At 40.0% G+C, this 24,754-nt stretch overlaps 2 protein-coding genes across 4 annotated transcripts in view; one reads left to right on the top strand and one right to left on the bottom strand.

Annotated features, from left to right (window-relative positions):
* Positions 1 to 499: 499 nt before the first annotated feature.
* On the bottom strand, positions 500 to 2,948 carry kcnk15 (potassium channel, subfamily K, member 15). The gene is made up of 2 exons (XM_085147266.1): positions 2,347 to 2,948; positions 500 to 2,097 (listed from the first exon to the last, which is right to left on the bottom strand). Exons 1-2 carry the CDS (start codon positions 2,636 to 2,638, stop codon positions 1,097 to 1,099), a joined length of 1,293 nt encoding a protein of 430 aa, XP_085003392.1. The 5' UTR covers positions 2,639 to 2,948; the 3' UTR covers positions 500 to 1,096.
* Positions 2,949 to 11,745: 8,797 nt separating this feature from the next.
* col9a3 (collagen, type IX, alpha 3) overlaps positions 11,746 to 24,754 on the top strand; it is a 28,015-nt gene continuing 15,006 nt past the window's right edge. The window contains exons 1-7 of one of the 3 annotated variants that reach the window (XM_085147307.1): positions 12,256 to 12,585; positions 13,108 to 13,173; positions 13,271 to 13,352; positions 13,452 to 13,530; positions 15,971 to 16,037; positions 17,013 to 17,161; positions 17,251 to 20,799. In XM_085147307.1, coding sequence (XP_085003433.1) covers positions 12,460 to 12,585; positions 13,108 to 13,173; positions 13,271 to 13,352; positions 13,452 to 13,530; positions 15,971 to 16,037; positions 17,013 to 17,161; positions 17,251 to 18,358 — 1,677 coding nt within the window. In that variant the 5' untranslated portion in view covers positions 12,256 to 12,459 and the 3' untranslated portion in view covers positions 18,359 to 20,799. Of the gene's footprint in view, positions 12,586 to 13,107; positions 13,174 to 13,270; positions 13,353 to 13,451; positions 13,531 to 15,970; positions 16,038 to 17,012; positions 17,162 to 17,250; positions 20,800 to 21,340; positions 24,454 to 24,754 lie in introns of those variants that run through there. The other 2 variants (XM_085147309.1, XM_085147306.1) reach the window with 2 other exon arrangements.

The following is a 24,754-nucleotide window of genomic DNA, read 5'->3' as shown; positions in this document are numbered from 1 at the left end:
TATATATATATATATATATATAATGACATCTTTCATCTATGGCATGAAAAAGTGGCTGGCATAGTGTACAGGAACATCTGTGCCGAATATAACCTGGAAGTCCCGGGGTCCAAATGGGAGATGCCCCCAAGGGTGGTGGAGAATGACCGAGCTAAGATCCTGTGAGACTTCCAGATACAGACGGACAAAATGGTGGTGTCTAACCAACCGGACATAGTGGTGGTAGACAAACAGAAGAAGACGGCCGTAGTGATCGATGTAGCGGTTCTGAATGACAGCAACATCAGGAAGAAGGAACACGAGAAGCTCGAGAAATACCAAGGGCTCAGAGAAGAGCTCGAGAAGATGTGGAGGGTGAAGGTGACGGTGGTCCCCGTGGTAATCGGAGCACTAGGTGCAGTGACTCCCAAGCTAGGCAAGTGGCTCCAGCAGATCCCGGGAACAACAGCGGAGATCTCTGTCCAGAAGAGCGCAGTCCCAGGAACAGCTAAGATACTGCGCAGGACCCTCAAGCTCCCAGGCTCCCAGGCTCCCAGGCTCCCAGGCGGTCAATCCTCCCAAGCTCCCAGGCTTGGGAGGATTGACCGCCCGCAGGGGCAAGTGGGGAAATTTTTTTTTTATGACATCTTTCATCTATGGCATGAAAAATTAAATTCTCTCCAAACCAGGAGCAAATTCCACGGAGGATTGTTCACATATCTTCACCAAACAGTTATACAGTCATAACCCTCATAGCCAAAATACTTTTGATTAAAAGTGTAGATTAAAAAGGCTGACTTTTTACATCTTTACATGGCACTCGTGCAGTCGCCTTTTGTGCTATACATTCTCTTTAGCATGCACTGCACTGTGCCTAACATGCATGCAAAACAGCAGAATCACCAACAGAAAAAAAAAACAGTGAAAGTAAAGAAAGAAAGAAAAAAAATCCTTCTCGCTTTAGAAATAAAATTATTTTCAATAGCCACAACAGACAACTTATTTACTAAACAGAACCTTTGTCTTCATGCACAAAGGAGAAGTAACACAAAATACAGTGTCTCTTAAAATACTGTTTACAATTTGTGCAAACACTTTTCCCTCACAATAATGCTCCTTATACTGACTTTCTTCGTAAATGAGGGAACTCCCGGAAACTATGGCCAGGTGAGATCCTGCTTCCTGGTGAAGTTAGTCCAGTGTTGTCCCTGGAACTTGGGGAACAGCCCTGAATCCTGTAGGAAACTGAGTTGTAATAAACAGAATTAACGTGGCAGCCACGATGTTCACTGTGGGACATAAGAGGGCTATCGCAAATCTCTAAACGGTAGCACATGCAGGAACAGAGGGAGCTGAGGCTCGACTCCTGTCTGCGTCTGCCTGCCTTTATCTGGAAATGCAACCTGTGCCCGCAGGGGCTTTTTCGTCTTTCCTGATCCACCGGGGAAGAGATGAGGTTGGTGCGACTGGTTCCTTCCTCCATCGGGAGGAAGAGTGTGCTATGGCTGTGCACCATGTCGCTCCTGTTCCTCTCACTGTGGCTATCTCTGCTTTGTTCCCCTAAAACACCAAGGCCCAGGGTCCCATCCAAAAGGCCTCTGTCTCTCTTCATTGAAGCCCTTTCTTGTGCATCCCGTCGCTCATCCTCAGTGTTCATGGTGAGAAAACGGAGCACCACTAAATTAAGAAATGCCCCGATAACAGTTAATCCCACCAGAATGTACATAAAGCTGAAAGCGACATAGGGCGTTTTCTCCTGGAGGTCCTCTTTTTTCTGCAAAGCCACAAAGTCCCCAAAGCCAATTGTGGTGAGTGTGATGAAGCAGTAGTAGTAAGAATGGAAGAAGGTCCATCCCTCAAAGTGGGAAAAGGCTGCGGCGCCCACACACAGTGTTCCGATGCAGGACAAAAAGCCCACCAGGACCATGTTCTCCATGGACACCTCAGTGCGTCGAAAGCCCAGGCATTGTTTCAGCTTATGTAAGAGATAGCGGACAAATGTGTTCATCCTCTCTCCCAGGCTTTGGAACATAACCAAAGTGAGAGGAATGCCGAGTACAGCATAGAACATGCAGAAGATCTTTCCAGCATCTGTTCCAGGGGCTGCATGTCCATAACCTTAATGCAAAGAGATGGAAAATGTAATGACACTGTGACGCATCATGAAGCAATGCTTAGTTGGTAAAACATGGAGCAACTGTCTATTTTTAATCAACACGTCATTAAAACCAAGCCTCAAATATTGCATTCTTGCAGAAAAAATAATGTTGTGCTGTGAATTACGAAGCAAGCAAGCAAAGTGACACATCACCCGTCATTTCCAAAAACATAAAATAAAAAAGCAGAAGAAGCCTTACATTGACTTACCAATGGTAGTGATTACTGTTATGGCAAAGTAAAAAGAGCCAGCAAATTTCCACTGTCTCCCGGCGCGATGGGGCTCAGCTTGCAGCACTACTCTCTCGATTTCGCGGTAGTCGTCCTCGGAGAAGCGGTACTTCTTCTTCATTTCGTTGCGCTTCTGCTCCAAGATGCGCCGGCGGGAGCTCTCCGACTCAGACTCCAGCGCGTCAAACACCGCGGCGCCCACCAGCAAGTAGGAGAACATGCAGAGGATGAGCGACAAGGTCCGGACGTTTTGCTTCTTCATTCTCGGCATCGGCACGAAAGTCGGAAGCACGGGCACGGTGTTACAGGTGGTACTGTTCTTCAGCTTAGACTCCACATTGGTCTTGCAGCCTGTTGCGTGAAATGTAATTTCACAAGGGGAGGGTGGGAAAATAACGCCTTTAACTCTTGACTGTGTTATGGTTCAGATGTCTTCTTTGTTTTTAAAACGCGCATATTTTCCTGTGCGTACCGAGAGCTATCGGCTCTCTGCGCCGTTATCTGTTTTAGTGGCCTCAGCTTGCCTTTTCGCATGCGCAAAACAATCACCAATAAAGAAGAAGAAGAAGAAGAAGAAGAAGGAAAAATGTTTGTGTATATCTATATAACATAGATATATAAAGCATAGCACAAAATACAAAGTAGTATTTTTCGCGGATGTTCAGTTATGTCACATAATGTGTGCAGCAATTTCTATGCCTATTTAATATGAAGAGGTTTGTTCAGCACCATGGACAGCAACCAGTGGGATTTCACATTTGACCTGGCACTGTGACTGCACATACTAAGTGGAGGCTCAAGAGGCTGTGAAGCAGGGGAAAGGTTCAGGTGCGTTTAATATGACTGAAAATCTTTGCAGACACCGAATCTGGGGAACAACATAACCATTAAAAAAAAAAAAAAAAAAAGCTCAAAGTTCTAACATCTGGTCCTGAAGTAAGTGATCACCAGGTTAAACGAAAGTTAATTAAAATCCATTAAACTCTACAAACATTAAAATGAAAGCCTAATTTAAGCCTTAAATAATAAAAAATAAACATGTAAAAGTCCTCATGAGCTAAAGACATGGAAACAAATAAAATATCAGGTAAGACAGTGTTTAGAAATCTGGCGTATTGGATTTGTTCTATAAAATAGATCAGTAATAAGATAGCGAGAAAAATGAAGTAATAAAGATATCAACAACAACAAAATTAAGGAATCAAGTTAACAGTAAAAATTAAATAAGACTGAAGGAATAAAGTAAATATATATACATAGTTTATCCCAAATTATGTGGTCAAAAATACAAACATTCGGAAGTTAAAATTCTGAGAAATACAATCTTAATTCCTTTTTTTAAGTCAGTTTCCTTAGAGTGTTACTTCTGTTCATGTGCAGTGGCTAAAGAGGAAAAAAAAGCACTGCTATTGTAGACGCTTCTAGAAATTTTACTGTAGGTGATGCTGGTTGCTATGGTTACTTGTACCAGTGGCACAGACTTGGACTATCAGTGAGGTTGACACTAATAAGTTAAGAGTAATGATCCAAGCCGGTTTCGTTAATAATGTTGTCACTGCATCACAACATAAATTATCATTATTTAGACCCTTTTTTTAAGTTAAGCAAGAAGAATCCTCTGTATGTCAGTACAGGGCAGAAGCAGGTGGATTATTGTGTGTGCTTTTGTTCCTGTCAAACAGAGCAACCTGCTCTCCGTGGTCCTGTTTTTGTGGCAAAATCAGCACACTTACATCCCTGTTTTGATTCAAACCAGCGCTCCATAAATCAATTACATCTCAGCTGATAAGAGAGGAACACAAAGCCCCAACAGCCACCCATCAATCCAGACAGCTTGTATTCACATCGTTTTCAAAGCCCAAGGACCTGGAACAAAGCGAGAAGGCCCATCAATCCCAACAGAGTTGAAGGATAAGTGTTTAGACTTAAACAGAAGCTTCGTTAATCGAGTTATACCTGTTGCCTGTTTTCTCTAAAGTGTATTTTATTATAACCCCGCAGACCTACAAATTAATATGTCAGGAAAATATTAAGTAGACTATGGTGAGGTCATATTTATACACATTCAGCAGGATGCATTAGAGGCAGTGTTTTCCTTTGTTTCCTAAACAGTACTTGTGTTTTGCTTTTTTCAATCTAATATTTATGATACTACAGCATGACACATCACAATGAAAACTTGAAATCAAGTAGTACATGTTCAAGGGCTGGATTATACTGTGTTTGTGTCCATATTCATTACATTAATATTAACTTTCTGACAGCTGCCACATGACAGCTGGTAAGTTTATAAGGCTAAATTATTTGTGGATAAAAATGTGAACATAAACAGCTATGCTATGCAGAGCTGTGCACTGTCCACGCACAGCATTTGCTATTTTTGTTTTGTTTTTGTTTTTTTTATCTCACAAAGTCAGTTACACCCACAGTGCATGTGGTAATTGGTAAGTGTATGCAGATTTTGCAAAACCTTGTTAAAGCTGCACATGGCATGCAGTGAAAAGAGGACCTCATGCCTGAAGGCCCATTTTTTTTCCCACTAAATAAAACCCATCTGTCAGCTCTACAACAACAAAAATGCAAATCTGTCAAAATCCTGGAGGAGAGATTGTAAAAATTAATCTCCTCTACAAAAAAAGAAAAAGAAAAAAAACTTTTAGGGTCTTTTTGTTTAACAGGCTGCAAGGACAGAAGAAAGAAAATTATCTAGGGACAATACGTGTGATGCAAGAAGCAGCTAGACACAAAGACACGGACAGCTGTGGGTTTTTGAATCGAGATAATGAATTTCTTGTTTCTATAGCGTGGCGATTTAGGACGGCAAATAAGAAATTGTAGCAAAAAATCTAAATCAGATTGCTTGACAGCCCGGACGTGTCATACTCTAATTTCTTTATGTCTTATTAAATATTTAAATTATGACCCTTAAAAGAAAAAAAGATGCTGACATAACCTTCTTATATAAATTCTGTATGTGAGAGCTGTGTCACAATGAATTGATTGAGGTCTTAGACTTCACCTCTCTGGGAACTCCAAGGCCCTCCAAAGTGTGGAGGCCTATCTCCCCTCACCACACTCCCTGCCGGTGACTGATGCCCTCAGGGGTCGGTGCGTTGGTGGTTCTTGGTGTCCGGGGCTGGGCGCTCAGGTATGTACCAGCTCACTCCCGGTGACTACTTGGCGGGGCCTGGCGCCTGCTGCTCGGTCAGGCCTCTTCCGGGGCGCGGGGGGGCCCTCGGGCCTCCGGCCTCTGTGCCTGCGGCTCGGTTCACTCTGGCACAGCTGGCTGCCGGCAGAGCCGGCGGGCACGCCGGTGCAGCCCCCTCTAGCTTCTGCCCGGTGGCTACTGGGTGACCCCTCATCTGGGGATCCTCAGCCCTTCCCATGAAGGTGGCACGGATGCCCCTCCGGTGGTCCTCCTTGGGCTCTTGCACTCTGGGGCCTCTGGATGTCTGGGGCCTGGATCTCCTCCATGCCTGCTTCATGCCCTGGGGGACGGGGCTATGGCTCTCTACATCCTCTAGCAGACCATTACATGGGGAAACCATTTGAATACAAGCGCGCCGATCCACACAGGTGTGCACATGGGTGTTCACTATTCGTAGACTTAAATCACACCTTTCTTGGCTGCTACTTCAAAGCACATTGTGCGCTGTCTGTCCTGCGTGCTGCACAACAACATTCAATATTTAGTATTTACTGCTGTTTACACTTAGCTAGATTAATGCGATGGTGTTGTGTATAGTATGTTGCATTGTTTTGGGGTTTTTTTTGCTTGTTTTCTATTCTTTTTCTCTCAACAGGTGATCCCGGAGATATTTTTTCTTCCCCCCTTTCTCACTGTCCCTCTCCCCTTCTGTTTTTCTTTTCCTTCCTCTTTCTTTCTCCCTTTCCTATCCCTCACTCATGTCTGTCCCGTCTGTAACAACTGAAAATAAAATAAATAATAAAAACAAAGGTCGATCAAATGGACCAATACGGCAATGCCATGATGATCCATTTGGCAAAATAAATCCATTGGGTATCCTTGTTGGTCTTCAGACAACAATTCTGACGGCTAAAGAACCAAATGGGACAGGCGAAAAAAAAAAAAAAAAAAAAAAAAAAAAAAAAAAAAAAGAATTGATTGAGCAGAAGTCACATCAGTTAAATCAGTGTCAGCACAGTATAACATACTGTCTTTATCAATAAAGAAAGTACACTGCAAGAATCAACAGTGTGTTGATCTATATATATATATATATATATATATATATATATATATATATATATATATATATATATATAAAACAAACAGAAGCACACACACACACACACACACATATATATATATATATATATATATATATATATATATATACACTCACATTTAAGTGTAAGTCTAAGTTTTTATTACAACAGCAGGGCCAAAACAGACACACATAGCCCAGGTATGGGAATAATCTGCAGAGTGATCTGAAATTGAATTCTTCAGCACTTGCTGAAAACTTAACTGGAAGAATTTTATCACAGGGTAACAATCAAAATATGAGCTTTTATTCAGGGTATTCTGCACACATATGTTACGGGAGCTGCTTTCTTCCTGGAGGTAAGCTGAATCTCCTAAAAATACTTGCACTCTACAAAGTGACACAAGACCAGCATTAAAAATATTTGACCTTTATCTCAAGAGAGGAACACAGCAGGTAAGAAGGCAACAGTAAGGATTATCCCCCTGGATATGTCTCTAATTTACAGTTATAACAACTGCTGGGGTGTAGCAGACACACAGGCCTATCCTCTTTGTGCTGTACACAAGGGAGACCTAGGGTTAAATGCATAACACAGACTATTTGATCATACCTGATTTCATCAGTTCTCTTACTTAATTAATTCCAAAGGGAAATTACACATGAAGTCACAGTCTATGCAGCTCTCCAAGAATAGTTTTGAAGAAATACTCTGAATGTTCATCCTTCAGTCTGTGACTCCTGTCTGATATGAGAATTGATCTTTTTTTGGCAGCTCTCTTTTTTCCTGTTCTTACTCTTCGCTTAAAATGAATAACTTTTCTTTCCTCCGTGTGCTTTATCAGAAGTTAAACCATTTTTGCGAATTCTGTACCGCAGGTGTAAATGCATACTATTGATTCCCATTTTCCCAGTTCCCTGAAATAAAAGCACCCAGATATGATGAGACTGAAAAAAAATATGACTCATGGTAATACCTCTGCAAGGCTTTCTCTGTTAAACAGCTAAGGGAGATATGGATTCTCTTTTTCCACAAAGTCAGGCACCAAGAACTAAAGATGTTCAATAAAGGTTGAGCTAAATCTTCATTTCCTTTGTGAAAACCTAAAAGGCGTCAAACATTTGTATTACTCTTGATGGACACTTTATAAAGTGTGCCCTTTGACACTTGAAGCACAGAGTTCTTAAATGGCCAGCGAAAGCATATTTTGCACGTAATTAGGATTTTGATTTATTCTGATAATATGCAGTCGATACATTTTAACACACAAAGTCTGCACATCATTTGGTGACCACATTTAATGTCAGAATTATTATAACAGCAAGGTCATTATTAAAGTTAATGCACTCAAACTTAATCTTTCAGTGCTCCATTAACATGTGTAGAATACACTGCATAAATGAGTATGTAAATGCTAAATATAATTATATTCAGATGGCATAAATAAATTAAATACTACATTTTAAAATACTGAGACTGGGTTTTTATCAGAGATACAGGGTGTGTGCATAAAGGCACACATTTTTCAACATTTACATTATTTGTATGAGGAAAGAAAGGAAACAGAAACAGCTGTATATTAATGATATCAACTTGTCCATAAGGCACATTATCTTCTCCTCATTGTAAGACTTATAATGCCTGGCTAACCGTAGTAAAGTCAACAACTGGCAATTAAAATAAATACATACACCATGATTGTGCCCATTTGAAACTTTAATTGTGTAAACCATCCACACAAACGTCATAGAGCCACTAGGTCCTTATTAGTAGGTTTTCAGATGGGTTTTCAAAAGTGACTGTGTGCATTTGTCCTATGCTTTAAGATGTAAGATCATTAAATAGCCGCTGGTAAACAAACTATGAGCCATGCAGCACAGCAAATTCAAAAGTGTTAAATGTTTTGGTGTTAGTAGTCTTAGAGTTAATTTTACTCTAAGTAGAGTCACATTCTTTTAATGTAACTCTGAGGTGTAAAATGATAGTAGTTAAAATCGAGTGTTAAAAATGAGTGTTTCTATTTCAAATCTGGAGGTGTTACAATGGAAACATTAACTCTTGACCTCTTAACTCTGAACTCCTACAGGGGCTATGACACCAATAGAGTAAATTCACAGACTCCGCCCCCAGCACGGCTCCAATCGAAGCTGAAGTGAAGCCGTTTCAGAACATTTTGCTCTACATATTTGAGTTGTTTGCCATGCTTGGTAAGTCATGTTTTCAAAGATTGTTTCAGTTATTGTTATTAGCTTTTACTTCTGTGGCTCTTTGGAGTTGAGACAAAGCTGTGTGAAAGGCATTAGCCATGTTGCTCGGTGATAGCATAATATTCTGTTTTAGCTAGCTGAAAGGTATTGTTTGCGGGCAAATACCACAGCCTTGAAAAAAAGCTTGCATGTGAATTTTCAGTCAAATTTCTTGGTCAAATACACTTAAAACAATGTCTAGAATGTGAAATGTTGATATAATGGTGCTAATTGAAGCCTGAAAACGATCTCCCATAAAAAACGAGCAAACAGCAGTAGCAGATGTCCCGAGTCCCGACTGAGTTCTACGTTAGCATTTAGATTCCTCCAGAGTTTTGTGCACACGGTTTAGGTAAAAATGAAAAAGGTTGAGGTTTTACATTTAGTTCAGTATTACCTGTTGTCTGTGTCCTTGTCTTTTGGGAAAATACTTTACACAAGTAATCGCTCAAAAAGGATTCCTTTTTTCTTTTACTGTGCTGCAATTGATTTGTGCCATTAATTAGTGTCAACTAATTTTTATTCAATCTCCACATAGGATATGCTTGTGAAGATGGAATATGGGGGAGAGCAGAAGTGCGTTGAAGTTCCACAAAGTGATGACTGAAGGACATGCATATTGTATTTTGTATTTATTGAAATAAGTGATGAGAATGCTGTTATTTGCATTTACCAGCTCACCTATGTCAGACCTTTTGATAAACGAAATTCTAATGAAAGTGAGAACATGTACACTGTTACATCTTTCAGAAAATGTTTTGAAATTGTGGTGCACAGTTCAGAATAAATGTTTTTCAAAAACCATTGCGTCTTTTTAGTAAATGTTTATTTCCAAAAGAAATTTCTAGAAGTTCAGAACAGTAAAATTCCCGCTTTTTAGAATTAATTAGAAGATAACTCTTACGTAGTTAAACTAAAATACTCTTTGAGAGTTAATATATAAACTCTTAACACCAAGTGTTAAATTATCAACTCCAGAGAGATTTGGTGTTTAACACTAAATCAGAGTTAACATACCAACTCTCCAAAAAGAGTTAAATTAACACTCTCTGGTGTGGACCCATATAGACACTTTGAAAGTGTTGAAATCAAATCTGACAGTGTTAATTTGGACATGCTGGATTTGCTGTGAGGGATCAAGAGAAACACATAAATGTCAGTGTAGTCTGGCAGCCGGGCCATGAGCTGTGTGCCTGCTTATGTTGGACGTGTTGGATTCTGTTGAGCAAAAAGGGAGCAAATTAGCTAAAACAGTTTCTGTGCAAACTTTGCTCCACTCTACTTTCTACCAGGTTTCATGAAGTTCAGCTTCATTTTGCATAATCTTGCTGAAAAACAGACATGTCAGGACTAATTATGTACCTCCAGCTGCTAAGCACCTGAATTACTACCTAAAGTTACCAAACAGGAGTATTGCAACACAATAAAGAAGAACTTGCAGATCGATCACAAATGGAAATATGACCATATATACTACTGGTAAAAGTGCTGTTGCCCAAGAAAATCTGTGTACTTACTGTGAAAAGAAAGTCTTGCATGCATGCCTTTATGTTTCTGGATGGCAGTGCAACAGATTTATTGAATTTGGGGTTTTTTGTGGGTTTTTTTTTTATCATTTCTAGTTAAGTAAATTAGTTTAAAATTGGCTTAAATATATGGTACTTTTTGCAGAAGTAGCCACAAATGTTCAGCCGGTCCAGGTGTCTTCTTGTTCTGTTGCAGATGATCCTTAATTCCAACCACCAGCCTGTTGCCGGAAGCTCATAGTCAGAAGGGGTGGCAAGGGTTAGGTGTTAGATTACAATCAAATCTCTGACAAACACAGCTAGATGGGCTTATATGCTTTTTCTAATCTCTGTGTAGAGCTTCTCATCTGTACTTAACTCGCTGGGGGGGGAAAGGCGACAGAGAATCTGTTTTATGAGGCAGAGGTACTAAATAGCAACAGCAAATACTGGATGCCTGCAGAGCCCTCTGGTTTCCACAGTAACTGAGACCAAAAATAGTAACCCACACCAGCGGCTATTCAACACTGAATCCCCTGTGATAACACATGATTCTATTTATACCTTCTAATGCTGAAATACTGGCGTCTCGTATAAATAACTCTGTCCAATTACTGTCAAAAAATGATATAATGGTCCAATTATAAGTTATCACCTCTTAATCCTTGTTTATGCTGCAGGTTCATATTGTATGAAACCTAAATGCAAGTTATTAGACCGTTATGCTGAAGATATTGCACGAAAGAAAATACACAATCATATAACTTGTCAGTGTGCATTTTCTGGCATCAATTAAATAACTGGTTAGTAGACAAAAAATGTCATGATCTAATTGATAATGTCATTTTTTTTAAGCTGAAATAATAAAACAAAGTTGCACTGTTTAATAACTAGTAAAAGATTAACTTGGGATTTTAGGTTGTTGGTTAGACCAATAGTAATAGTAGTAAGTGATATCATATCACCATAAGAAGGTTCCCAGTTTTCAAACTTCCTGGTTTGCTGAGGGATTTTTGTGTGGGCTCTCATGCCTGCAAGGGTTTCCTCCTACGGTCCAAAGACATGCTTGTTGTTATGTTAATTGGTGGTTCTAAATTGGCTGGACTGTTGTGTGAGTGTGTGTGGGTGGTTGTCTGACTTGTTGTGTGATATACTGCCCCCCTGCCCCAATGACAACAGGAAAAGTGTGCATCCTTATAGACAGAATAACTCCTTCCTGACCCAGAAGTAGATGGCTTTGTGAGTGAGTAGGAAATTGAAAGATTGACTTTTTTGTTGCTATTGCTCAAAAATATATGTAATAATCAAGATTGCAAATAACTGCTCATTTTAAGTAAACCTTCACATTTATAAAAGTTGCCAGCTCACTATGTGCATTGTTGGATTTTTGACCTTCCTTTAATATCTGAGACATTCAGCTACCAGACTACAAATTAAATGAGACCATTAGTAAGACACATTTTAGGTTTATTGGTCTGGTTAGTTTTCCTATTTTTATATCGTTTTTCTTTATGTAGAGCTGTTTTTTTCTTTTTCATTAATGCGTTAATCAGTCCTCATCTCTCATTCCTGCCCTGTTGCTTCGTTATTATATAACAGTAAAGTGAAAGTTTTTTCTGCATTTAAGATATGCTGTCTGACTCAGCTGGTTTGCGGGTTTTAATACCGCCAACCAGCTCAGTAAGCTGATGTCTTCGGGGTGTATCGGAAAAGCGCGTTGCTAATGAGTATATTTAAAAACCCAAACGATTGCAAATGACACCAAAATGGAGTTAGATTTATATGATAACAATTACTAAGAGAGGGTTTTAGCAATACATAGCTTCCAGAATTAATAAATATAAAATATAGGTGGATTAAAGTGCTAGTAAACGTAGTTAAGTCACATGGTTGATTTTTAAGTGAAGCTCCTGAAGGCAGCACTAGGACTGCAGCCGCCAGCGAAGCCTCTATCTGATGATGGTAGACCTGAAAGACGGATGGTCAGGGCCGTCCTCGTCTAACCTGAACATGCAAGTGTAGCTTCATTCAGCAACGGTTGCAGCGCTAAATCAGGCTACTCGACAATTTAGCCTTAGCTAGTCGCATATCTTTTTTTTTTTCATTAAAGCATGGAGGACGATTGTGTTTGTGAGTACGACTCCACCTGGGACACAGAGAGTGATGGAGACGACCCGGCCGGAGAGAGCCAAACCCGTCGGTCAAATCAAGACAAAAACAAATCGAGCTGGGCTTTAGTACGTGCTTTTATTATTACTCAGCCAGAGGACAAAGGACAAAAAACCCTACTGTACCTTAGTGTAGCTCGTTTCTTTTACATTCAGTGCTACGTTTTCTGTTGCCTGTTGTGGAAAGCTAACGTTAGCTTTACGCATCACTGCTGCGACTTTGCTAACTAGCCTAGCTCGCTGCTAGTTTACTTTTTAGTTGAAAACCGTCGTAAATGTTTACTTTGGCCTGCTCACAGTTAGCAGTAGTCTGTGAGTCATAGTTAGAATGGAGGAGGAATTAATTAACATCTAGACTTAATTCATTGTAACAGTGGGAATTTGATTAACCCGACCTTATATGGCAACTCCTATGACGTTATCAGGAACAGCATAGGTCGTGACACAATTATTAATGACCCCTTGATTTGTAGTATATCAGTTCAGGTTGTTTATACTTTTAATGCAATACAATGCAAGGCCTGCATTTAATTTATGTGAGACGCCTGATGCATATCAATGTATTCTATTATGTATGCTTAATATTTGCAGTGGCACCACACGCCCAGAAACATGAGAGCAGCAAAGGACATGCAAAACTACAGGAGAGGATACCCCGTAAGTTACACCTCAGCTCATCTCTTAAACAAAAAAAACAAAAAAACCGTGCTCATAGCTGAGAGATGTTAAAGTCTCCTTTATTCTGTTTGGACAGAATCTTGCAGACGAGGAGTGCTCAGAAGACAAAATGAACAATCTGCAGTTTTATCTCAATAAGTTTCCCTCTGCTCCTGATGGTAAAATACTCATATGTTTGCATATAATATAATATTTGCTGTATGTGTGAAAGTCGTGCTTGTGGTGATGATACCAATATTTTGTCTCATTTGTCGCAGATATCTACATTGAATCATTTCTTAAAGAATGGAAAAACGACTACAAACGGCTGGAGAGAGTTCACTCGTACATCCAGTGGTATGTACTGTTTGACACTTTGAACTTTGTACTTTAGCCATATCCAGCCTAACGGCAACAGAACTGACCACAGCTTACTTTTGCCATCTTGATGAACTTGTAGTCTGAAGCCTGTTACGCATACACACAAACACATTCACTCGTTTCTCATTTTGTACTTCCTTCATTACTTGCTTCCCCTCCTCGCAAACAGGAGGAGACATTCTTAATTCTCAGTGGGGTTGATTAAATAGGACATGAGCCACACTTGCATTATTTTCTGTTATTGCCCAACTGTCTTTTTTTGTAATTTTAACTAAAGCTGGTTACACAGTCTACTGTATTTAAGTAACTAACACTACTCATGAATACTGATTGGACTAGTTGTTTGTAGCATCCTTCCGTCTGTGCTGTGCAAAAGTCCTAAGTCACCTGTCATTTCTTTATATTTTGCTTTTAAGGAGACATAGTTAGAGCAGGACATCTACTAATGAGAAGGCTGGTAGTTTGATCCCTGGGTGCTCCAGTATGCATGGCAAATATCCTTGGACTGGATACTAATCTCCTAGCATCTATCAGAGTTTGAATCTTAGATAAAAAGCACTTAAGCATAGAAAAAGTGTTTGTGCAAATGAGACATTTTGTATAAAGCGCTCTGAGTGCTCCGGTAGAGTAGAAATAATATAAGAATCAGTCTATTTGTTAAGCCTAAAAAAGCATCTACTTCAAGGGATGATCTACTGCTGTCTACACATAGCAGACAACTTAGCAAATAACCAATTTTGAATTGTATCTGTAAGCACTTTAGTCCTCACAGCCTGTCACAAAAACAGATTTTTTCCTATTTCTTTTGTTGAATCTAGGGGAAAACTGTATTTTTGCAACGAACAAAGAGAGCTATTAGCCAGAAGCCTGGCATATCTTCACATAGTGTGCAGTGTGTGTGTGTGTGTGTGTGTGTATATATTTTTTTTTTTTTTAAACAAATTGGAAGAAACTGGACAACTGAAGGATACAGTAGGAGGTGAACTATATCATAAAAGTATGCCTTTACAAAATATGAAACAAGTCTAGCAAAGACCTGGCACAGGAGATGCATCTGGTGCTTTGGTTGGTCAGTCTATTGTTCACTGAAACCTTATCAGAAATGGCCTTAGTGAAAGGGAATTGGGGAGAAAAGGCTGAGGTATGCCAAATTACACAAGAACTGCACTGAAAATCAATGGCAATGGGTCTTAAGGTTAAAATATTTCAATATGTATGGAGGAGTTAAGGAGACAAACTCAATGGTGAGTGTCTACAGCCGTCTGCAAAATACAGTGGAGGCTGTGTCATGGTTTGGGGCTGTCTTTTAGTCAGTGCTGTTAGTGATGATTTTAAAATTGATAGGTGGATGATTGCAGAAAAGTACCCTCAGATTTTGATCCAGCATAAACTACCATCTGGAAAGAGTCTTATAAGCAACGCTTTCATTTGGCACCATGATCCCAAACTCAGTGCAAATGCACTAAAGGCGTACCTGGATAGCAATTGTAGCGGAGCACTATCAGTCATGTTTTGGCCTTCCCAGAGGCTGGACATCATTGAAGCAGTGCAAGATCATCTTTACAGAAAACTGAAAAGGCAAGAAAGAAGCCTGGAAAACTATTCCTGAAGACTACTTAAATAAATTACAAGAAAGTTTGTTTATATACCAGATGCTGACTGTCAAAAAAACTCAGTTTTTGCTTTTTATATACTGATTTTCCATGCATGTTAGCACATTTCAGTAAATTGCTAACACCTATTTTCCTAGCAAAATATAAAGAAATAAGGGCTGACTCGAGACTTTTGCAAAGTACTGTATATTCCAGCTGCGTGCCTAGGACACACCTGTACAACCTCAGTTATAGCTACATCGATACGCCTCTGTTCTCCTGACACATTTTAGGATTTGAGATATTTTTGAGCATGGAGTACTGAGATCGATTTCCAGATCACAGGCAGGAGGATTGAGGAGACGGAGAAATGAGAGAAGCCTACGCTCTATATGTACACAAGATGTCAAGTAGCAAATGCTTTTCCACATCCATAGTGCATACCAGAAATAGATGGAGTGTTCACAGTGGGAAAAGAATTGTTATATATACCCTTTCCTTTCGTGGCACGTTAATAGTTTTTACATTTGTTACCGTAAACTGCCAAAAAAATAAATAAAAATGTTAATACACTGAAGGATGTCACGTTTGTTTACACAGTGGTGTTTTGTTTAAAAATGTTTTTAAGAACGAGGCAATTTATGAAATTATAGCATATGCATGTTCTTTTAAAGTATTGGATGAAGGCACTAGAATATATTATATTTGGGTCATAAACTGTTCACAGGGACATGTGGCATCAGCACCACTGAATTAAAGTGTCGCGTCATTAGAAGTTAATTGGTCTTCTGTTGCTTCTCTCTTGAACTGTCTGCTGTTGCAAGGCTGTTTCCACTGCGAGAACCAGGGGTTAATTACATGGCTTCAGAACTTACCAAGAAGGAAATTGAGGTAAGTGCAAAATGGTAAGCGCTCTTACCAAACAGTAGCAGAGTTGGTCAACAGTGACTTTATATCACAACACAAAGCAACTGAAAAAGAATTAAGGTTAATGCCATAAAGTTGTCAGAGTCCAAAGTCAGAATGAAATGAAGTCTATTGAATCTGGACTGGAACTGCCAGGTTAAATCAAGCAAAAGACTGCTATAGTTTTCCTAAAATTACTGTCTTGGTCAGGTACTCTGACTTCCTCACACAGTCCAAAGACATGTAGTTAGGTGGGTTACGTTAACTGGCGATTCTAAACTGACCGTTGGTGTAACTGTGAGCATAAATAGTTGCGTCTCTCTGTTAGCCCTGCGACAGACTGGCGACCTGTCCAGAGTGTACCCCGCCTCTCGTTCCAGCCCCCCAACCCACTTTGTTTGACCATTAACTGTGAAACAAAGTCAGTTTGTTGGACAGGTTAAATTTCTTATGTTTTCCATAATAAGTTTATCACATATAGTAATGTTGGCTGTTTGGTCGGTAACTATTCCTAAAAAAAATGTAGCATGGAGAAATGTCAGTGTCTACAATATGGCTGCATGTTGATGCATTGGTTTTATCACTTGGCTACAGGTCTGTTGGTGTCTCCAGCCAAATTTATTTAACTCTTTAACATTGTAGGGAACCAAAAGAGCAAATGCAGTGGCTATATGCATGTCACTAGGCAAGTTCTACGAGTCTTTCAACAGCATGTTGAAAAAGGAAACAAAATATATGTGATGTAACCTCTTTGCAGCATTGTGGCTTTCCTGCATCTAGGAGCGCCCAATAAAGGTCAAATAAGGTCAAAAGGTCAAATAAGATGCATCACTGAAAATTTGACAATTTCATTTCATATTTGATACAGTTCTAGCCAGTAAATCTATTTTCCTTTTTCTTTTTTTTTCTTTCTTTTTTTTCTTTTTTTTTTTCCTAAAATGCGCTGTAAATCCTCACCAGGCTTTCAAGAAGAACGAAGATGCCAAAAGGCGACTCGTCGAGTCCTATGAACTCATGTTGGGTTTTTATGGAATCCGTTTGGTTAACAAAGAGACGGGTGAAGTGAAACGTGCAGAAAATTGGAAGGAGCGCTTTGGAAATCTGGAGCGGTAAGTATTATTATTCTCATGTCAGTAATTTCCCGCATATGTAGTAGTTGTTTTTGTGATTACAGCTTCAACTGCCTTGTCTTTCGCAGGAATATGCACAACAACCTGCGGATAACTCGCATATTGAAAAGCCTCGGGGAGTTGGGCTTTGAGCACTATCAGGCTCCTCTGGTGCGCTTCTTCCTGGAGGAGACTCTGGTCAAAAAGACTCTGAGCAGTGTTAAACGGAGCGTGCTCGACTACTTTCTGTTTGCTGTGCTGGACAAGCATAAACGTCAGGAGCTTGTGCGCTTTGCTTACCTTCACTTTGAGCCAAAGGATAAGTTTGTGTGGTGTCCCAGAAAGGTTCAGAAGCTATTCAGAAAGGCAGAGAAGAGACCTGACACTATAGGGAATGGTGATGGAAAGGAGGAAGTCTTTTCACGCGTTAAAGGCAAAGATGGAGAAGCAGCCCTGCAACAGAAGGAAGATGGACTGGATAGTGTTGCAAAGGCTCAGAAAGGAACTGTTAAAACTGCAGTTAAGGACAAAAGCAAACCATCCGAGGCATCCCCTGAGCCTAAACCAGAGTCTGAGGTAATCGAAAATGGAAGTGTGGAGACTGAGTGTAATAATGAAATTTTGGGTAATGGAAATGACTTCTCAGATGATGTTAATGAAATGGAACATTCGCCCAGTAACGACACTGTGACAGGGAAAAGCGAGTCCTGCACAGACAGTGAGCTGAAATCTACAAGTAACTCAAATGACCAGGATGGAGACATCAATATGCAAACAGAAGAGGATGTAGAACCTGAAAAACCACCGAAGAAGAAAAGAGAAGATAACAAGGTGCTGCCAAGCAATGGCCTGGCTGGGGGCTTAGCCGGTGGGCAGATAGAGGAAAAAGCTGTTCCTAGTAAAGCCACTGGTCAAACGAGCCCGTCAGTGCAAACTCCTCATAAGACTTCAAAACACTCGCCCTCTCTGTCTTCAGAAAGGGAGGAAAAAATCCCTAGGACTGATTTTAATCAAGTGCCACATAAAAAAGAAGCAGACGAAATGTTGCAGGACACTATGTCTGCAACAACCGGGGCACTGATGAAAACCGACAACGGTGTGGATGAACAGACAAATGGGAAGGAACCCGAGGATATTGACATGGAATCGAACCCCACGAGCTCAGACCAGAATGTGGGGAACTCATTAATGAACTGATGGACAAAGTTCATATTAAATTAAATGGAAAAAATGTAATATAGGGACAAAGTATGGCTTAAAATCTTTCTAGGCCTTATTTCTACTATATTTAATGTTAAGATGTTAACTTTGAAGGACTATACAGCTATCAGCCATAACATTAAAACCACTTTGAGGTTGAAGTAAATAGCACTGATCTTACAGTTTCTGCGGCGAAACATTACGTCCTGGCTTTTATATATTTTGACACATATCACCTACCTAAACATTGTTATAGAACACGTACATGCCTAGTTGATGTACTTCCTCACCCAGCAGGATACGTGACCCAACATACCACAAAAACTGCTCAGGAAAAATGAAAAATCACCCATAGTGTTGACCCAATCAACACCAATGTCCCCAGAACCCAATCCAACATGCCAGACGGAGCCCAGACCATGAAGGACCCAACTCTCAATGATCAGGACCCAAACATCTTTATGTCAGACACCACCAGACTGTGTCCATGCCTTGGATGAGGTTGGTCAGAGCTGTTTGGTGGAATGAGGAGGACCTGCACAGTGTTATGTAGTTAGTTGTAATGTTGTGGCTGATGGGTATATGAATTGATTAATTTGTTAAATGTGGGACCGGATTCGACTCTTATTTCTACATGGCCATCAGACAATATTAAAGGATAAACACGCCGTATTGTATATTTTTGACTTTTAAACCAATCCCAAAAAAAGGACCAAAGCGTCACCAAAGTGTGTGATTAGTTACGCCTCAGTCACACAGGCCTAGAGACCGATTGGCAACTGCCTGGCAACCAGTGGTTTCTATAGGAAAATTAGTATTGCTTGACCAGTTGCAAGCAGTTGCTGTGAAATTGTTCATGAAAAGCCCACTTTCGTGAACAAGGGGGACCTAGAGACCCCCTCTGGTAACCAATGGTCACCAAAGGGTAAATTTGCAACAAGTTGATGAGTGGTTGCAGGAGGTTGCTTGCTGTTGCTCAGGGAAGCTGGTGGCAGAGAGATGTACAGTGCGGCACCAAAGGTTTGTGTTCGGGTGCTTTGGTCATTAGCAGGTTGCTGCAGTCGCTAGTAGTTTGCATGGATGACGCTGGCTTGCAACGCAAAATATAGAACATTCGCCTTTAAAGTAACAGTTGTGCCTTTTGATGCTCAAACCAACAAGATGCAACTTTTACTTTGATACAAACCTTCTCAGTTTCTGGTGTGCTAGCACCCAAAGCAGTCACAAGGAGTTCTTTGATGCCACCACGCTCTTTACAACCAATTTCCCACAGCAACAGTCAGCAACTGTTCACCAACCAGTCAGGTAATATATATTTTTCCCTAGAGGTCAGGCTGGTCGCCAACCGGTCTCTAGGCCTGTGTGACTGAGGTCTTAGACGCTGAGTAATTTAACCATGTCATCTGTAGCAGTGAGTTCAAAGCAAATTCCAATCTAGAGAAGATGGTAAACTTCAAAACAGGTCAGGGACCTGCTTGATTTTTTTGGGGGGGATTTTTTTTTTTTTTTTTTTAAAGGCTGAGTTTTACAGTTGAGAAGTAAGGTTCAAATAGTGGTATACTGTATGTTATGTACAGTAGCAGGAGAGTGTCTGGGGGATTGAAATTGTGGGTCACTGATGCATTTTCAGTAGTTTTAGAATGACAGTGGAGCTCTCTGGCACTTAGAGCACGAATGCAATATGCAAGTTGGATAAATCTACTGCTATTTTCGGTCTTCTGCTTTTTGTCAACAGTAAAAATATAGAATATGGCCTGTCTTATCCTTTAAAGTCGTTATGACTAAGACTGTCAGCAACAGATACTTAATAATTTTGCAGAATTCATAAAGTACTATTATTACTGAATATCAATGAAATGAAGTTTTCAGCGTTTTTAACACCTTAATACTTTGAATTTTGAACATTTTTTTGCACTGAGAAATAATTAATTTGAAGAACTTTTTTCCCTCTTTGAGGTGTGTGTGTGCGCGCGAGTGTGTGTGTGAGAGAGAGATTCTTGTGTTTCTGCTGGATCCTGCTGTTAAAATGGAATTAATACTCTGTATCATTTAAGTTATATTTCAGTAGTGTTGCACAGTCTGTATGTCTCCATGCGGATTTGGGAGGTAGACTTTTGAACAGCTGAAATCCTTGCCAAAAATGTGATAAGACTGGTTGATTGTACAATGTATAATTCTTTGTGGCAGAATTGATAAAGCTTTGGATATAATTTAAAGTCTGCTGTATGTTAATTTGAAATGGGTACAGTCTGTGAACTTACAAGCCAGGGTGATTATATCGATGCATCTTTTTATATTTGCACTTAATTTCCACTGTTATTGTTCAAGTTACTGTATTTGCGAAATGAAATGGTTATGACTTTATATATTCCTTTTTTTCCCTCCTGACTAAATACCTGGCCGTTAATGAAGCAGAATAAAGCTGTACTATTTTCTGATTATTTTTCGAAATGCATTTCTGACGTCGGAGTCCAGATTTTGTGTTAAAATTGCATTTCTTAAGAACACACCGAGATGGCAGACAGCATTTGCACCAATTCCCAAGACCCTTGCTTTTTCTGTGAAACTGTTATGTAGTCTGAAATATGAGTTGTTTTTAGTATACAAATTTGCCTGTGTGAAAAGATGTGACTCAAAGCAGTGACAAGAAGAAAAAGGATGGATATTGATGCACAACAACTTGTTCAGGACTCAGGAGCAGTGTGGAGTCGAGGGCGTAAGGGAGAGCTAGAGGTACACACTGCTGGAGTTTCAGCATTGTGTTTATGTCCAGCCTCAGTCGTTACTTAAATATACCCTTCCCCTCTTTGGAATATTAGAAGTAGCTCTAGACAGACCTCAATGCAATATTTTACATTTAAATTACACAAAACTTGCAATGTGTCACTAATTTTGTGCTTCTTTAGCTCATCCAGCTGATGGTGTCGGTCCATAATTTACAAATGGACTGATTCTTATATAGCGCTTTTCTACGCTCTCGGAGCACTCAAAGCGCTCTATACAACATGCCACATTCACCCAATCACACCCATTCTCACAAGCACTTTATCTATACTTAGTGCTATCTAAATGCATTCACACACATTCATACTCCGATGGACGCATCGGAGAGCAACTTGGGGTTAGTATCTTGCCCAAGGATACTTGACATGCAGACTGGAGGAGCCAAGGATCGAACCACCAACCTTCCGATCAGTAGGTGACCTGCTCTACCTCCTGAGCTACAGCCACAACAGTCGCTACTTCTCTTATGCTACAGGTCAGATCTTAGAGAAGGTCACACACAGTGATCACCAAACAGTTATTCAACCAAATTGTTCTCAAGGTCACATTTTATGATAACCTGTGAATTCTTGGCAGGTTGTGAGTCTGTTAGCTACTATGTCACTGATGAGATATGATGATGTGCTTTATCTGAAGTGGGGCTGAAATGCCTAATGACTTAAATGGTTAAATACCAAATATTTACTTGTTCAAGCAGCTGAATTCTGAGGATTTAATGCTCTTTTTAAACTGTTGGTCAATGATCATTTGAGTATCTTTGGGTCTTTTAACATTTACACAACCTACAGTTTAAATAGATTGTTCATTCTTATTTTTTCTGTGCATTTCCTGATATTTTATATAGCAAAATGTCCATAGCTTGCGAGAATGTAGTTTATATCCATCGAACTGTTCTCTGCTTCAACAAGTGGTTAACGTGAATAGCTCAACCATGGATGCGCTTTGTTGTGCCCATGTAAACTGTTTGTAATGGCTCAGTCACACTAGAGTAAAAATAGGACAGCGGCCTTCTTGCAAATGGTTAAACTGGTTGTCCAGTGACTTCACCGATTTTGTATTTGGCAACTGATTTCAGGTAGTTGTGACAGCCTGCTGGCTAGCTTGCCCGCTGGGAGGCAACCTTCATCCATCCATCCATTGACTCAGTTGGTTGTCAACTGGTTGTATTTGACTATACTTCTATAGAAGAGCAAGGTTGCCTAGTGCTTACATCATTTTGCCTTAAATCGCCATCCTGCAGCCACTGTGTCATTGTGAGGTTATGGCTGAACTCTGAAAGTAGCTGATGTTAGTTTCTGTGAATGTAGACCACAATATTGCCATTTCTCCAGCTCATCACAGTTAATTGCTGTATTATCACAGATAATAATACATTTTTTCGTCATTTGTCTAAAGAAAAACTCCAGGGAAGCTTTGTTAAGACAAGTAACTCAAGTTGACTTCATTCAGTTGCAGACTGATAGACTGATTCCAGCTCAGTGCCACTTTATCACCATGTTGCTGCATTGTTCATGCCATGGTTTTCCAGCTACAGTCACACTGGACAAAACAGTGGTTGGAGACCACTGCCTGACCAAAACTATTGCACCTATGTGCAATCAACTTGCAGTGTCCTGCCTCTGAAATGACCCTGATCACATGATCTCAGGGACCTGTGGAGGATGGATGGATGAATGCAAAAATACACTGGTGTTTGTCAATGCAGGGATCTAAAGCTCATAAGGAGAATCTGAATTAATAGAGGCAGTAAAAATGAATTAGCAATGATGTGACATGCGAGTACTTAAAGATTTGGTTAGAAGCCTTGCAGGGGCATTCTGAAAAACCTGCGAATGTTTTGTTCACTTCACAACCTCCAAAGAAGTTTTCTTAATTGCACAATGACTTAAAAATAAAATCCAGAGATGAAATAAAGGCAAGTAATAAAAGTAAGAGCAAACCAGAGATTAGAATGAGAACATCCAGAGGGAATGCTGAGTCAAAACTTAACCCCAAAGTTCTTAATAGAAGATTTAGCAAAAGTGGCAAGGGCATCTAGAGTTTATTACCATCAGCGCAAACGAGGATTTCTGTTTTCATTAAGATGGAGAAAATTGTTAGCCATCCAACTTTTGGTAGCACTTCATAATCATGTTAAACTATTTAGCATCATTAAGGTATTAGTAAGTATTTGTATAGCAATACTCCTCCATAGTATGCTACTTCTACATACAGATACTATTATTATTATGATGATTATGATTATTACTAGCAGTGATAGCTGTACATGGAGTAACAGATGAATAAATGTCTGCATTTATGAATAACATACTGAGCAATTCTTGGGGCTTAATAGCAATATATATAACTGTCATTTGTGATAAGAAATGTCCTTAAAATGTTTAAAATGTTCTACAGAGAGAGAAGATATAACAGAAATGTTAAAGGCCCCAAAACAAAACCATGTGGCAATTTTTGTCTGATTATTCAGACAAATATGAGAATCACTCCAAAGCAGACCCAATACACCTACCCAGTATCTCAACCTATCAACCATAGCTTGGTCACTCTCACTGGTGACACATTTCAGTGGAATAAGCTCTAAAAGCCAGACTGAAAGTTATCAAGAATCCTGCATTTGTATCAAACAGCTGTTCTCTCAGATGCTGAGGGTGAACACTCAACCAGCTGTTAACTATTCTATTCGACTCCTAAAAAGACAAGAATCTGTATGAAAACTAAACTTGAAAATAGCAACTGAAACTAAAAACTCATGGAAAACGTTTGGATACATCAGGAGAACAGCAGAGCTTTCCCCGTTTACTTCTGTATAATCAGGCTCCTTTTAACAACCAGAGGTGTCGCCCCTGCTGGCCAATGATTTTTTTTATTTCTTGTGTTTCTTCCACATACATTTCACTGTGTGAAGTTTTTTGGGGTTTTCTGGGGGGGTTAATTTCATTTTTTTGTAATACATTTTTAGCTCGGCCCACATTTTCAGAGTCCGAAATCTTGTCTCCCCCCCTGCATACTACCACCCCCCCCCCCCCCCTCCTGTCGCCTGTGTTCAGCCAGCTAGTTCAGCCCCTTCGGCTGGAGGCTCGGGTTTATCTGGAACTAAAGAGAAAGCTATTCAGGAGCTGTGCGCCGCCAGGTGAAGGAAGGCTCCGTTTTGGACGCTGGGGGGGAGCGAGTGAGGACCGAGGGCCGGGAATTTGACTTTTTCTGTATAAACTCGGGTTTGTGAGGGCGAGTGGGGAGCTATGGCGGTGCTCTCTGCGCTTTGGGTGCTTTTATTGTCCCAACTATTGATATCATCCTCAGCCCAGGTAAGAGTTACTAAGTTATTACCCTTCTTTGTCTTTGCGTGTCATTGGTGATGGTTTTTTTTTTTTTTTTACCTGCAAATCTCATGTAGTAAGCCAGTAATTGTGTGTGTCAAAAGTGTGTCTTTTGTTTTGGTGACAGTGATGATGATGATGATGATGACAGAAGTGACTCTCTTCCGGCAGGTTTCAGGCAGACATTTACACACTACCTGATAACATGATGCTTTCTGTGAATCTTTTTCCTTAGTTGTACATATATTGTAATTGATCCTGACAAATTAAAGGTGAACTAAAATGAACA

Source organism: Neolamprologus multifasciatus, chromosome 20 (genome assembly GCF_963576455.1).
Source record: "Neolamprologus multifasciatus chromosome 20, fNeoMul1.2, whole genome shotgun sequence".
Lineage (NCBI taxonomy): Eukaryota > Metazoa > Chordata > Actinopteri > Cichliformes > Cichlidae > Neolamprologus > Neolamprologus multifasciatus.
The sequence above is the reverse complement of the archived record's forward strand: the minus strand, read 5'-3'. Positions and strand labels throughout refer to the sequence as shown.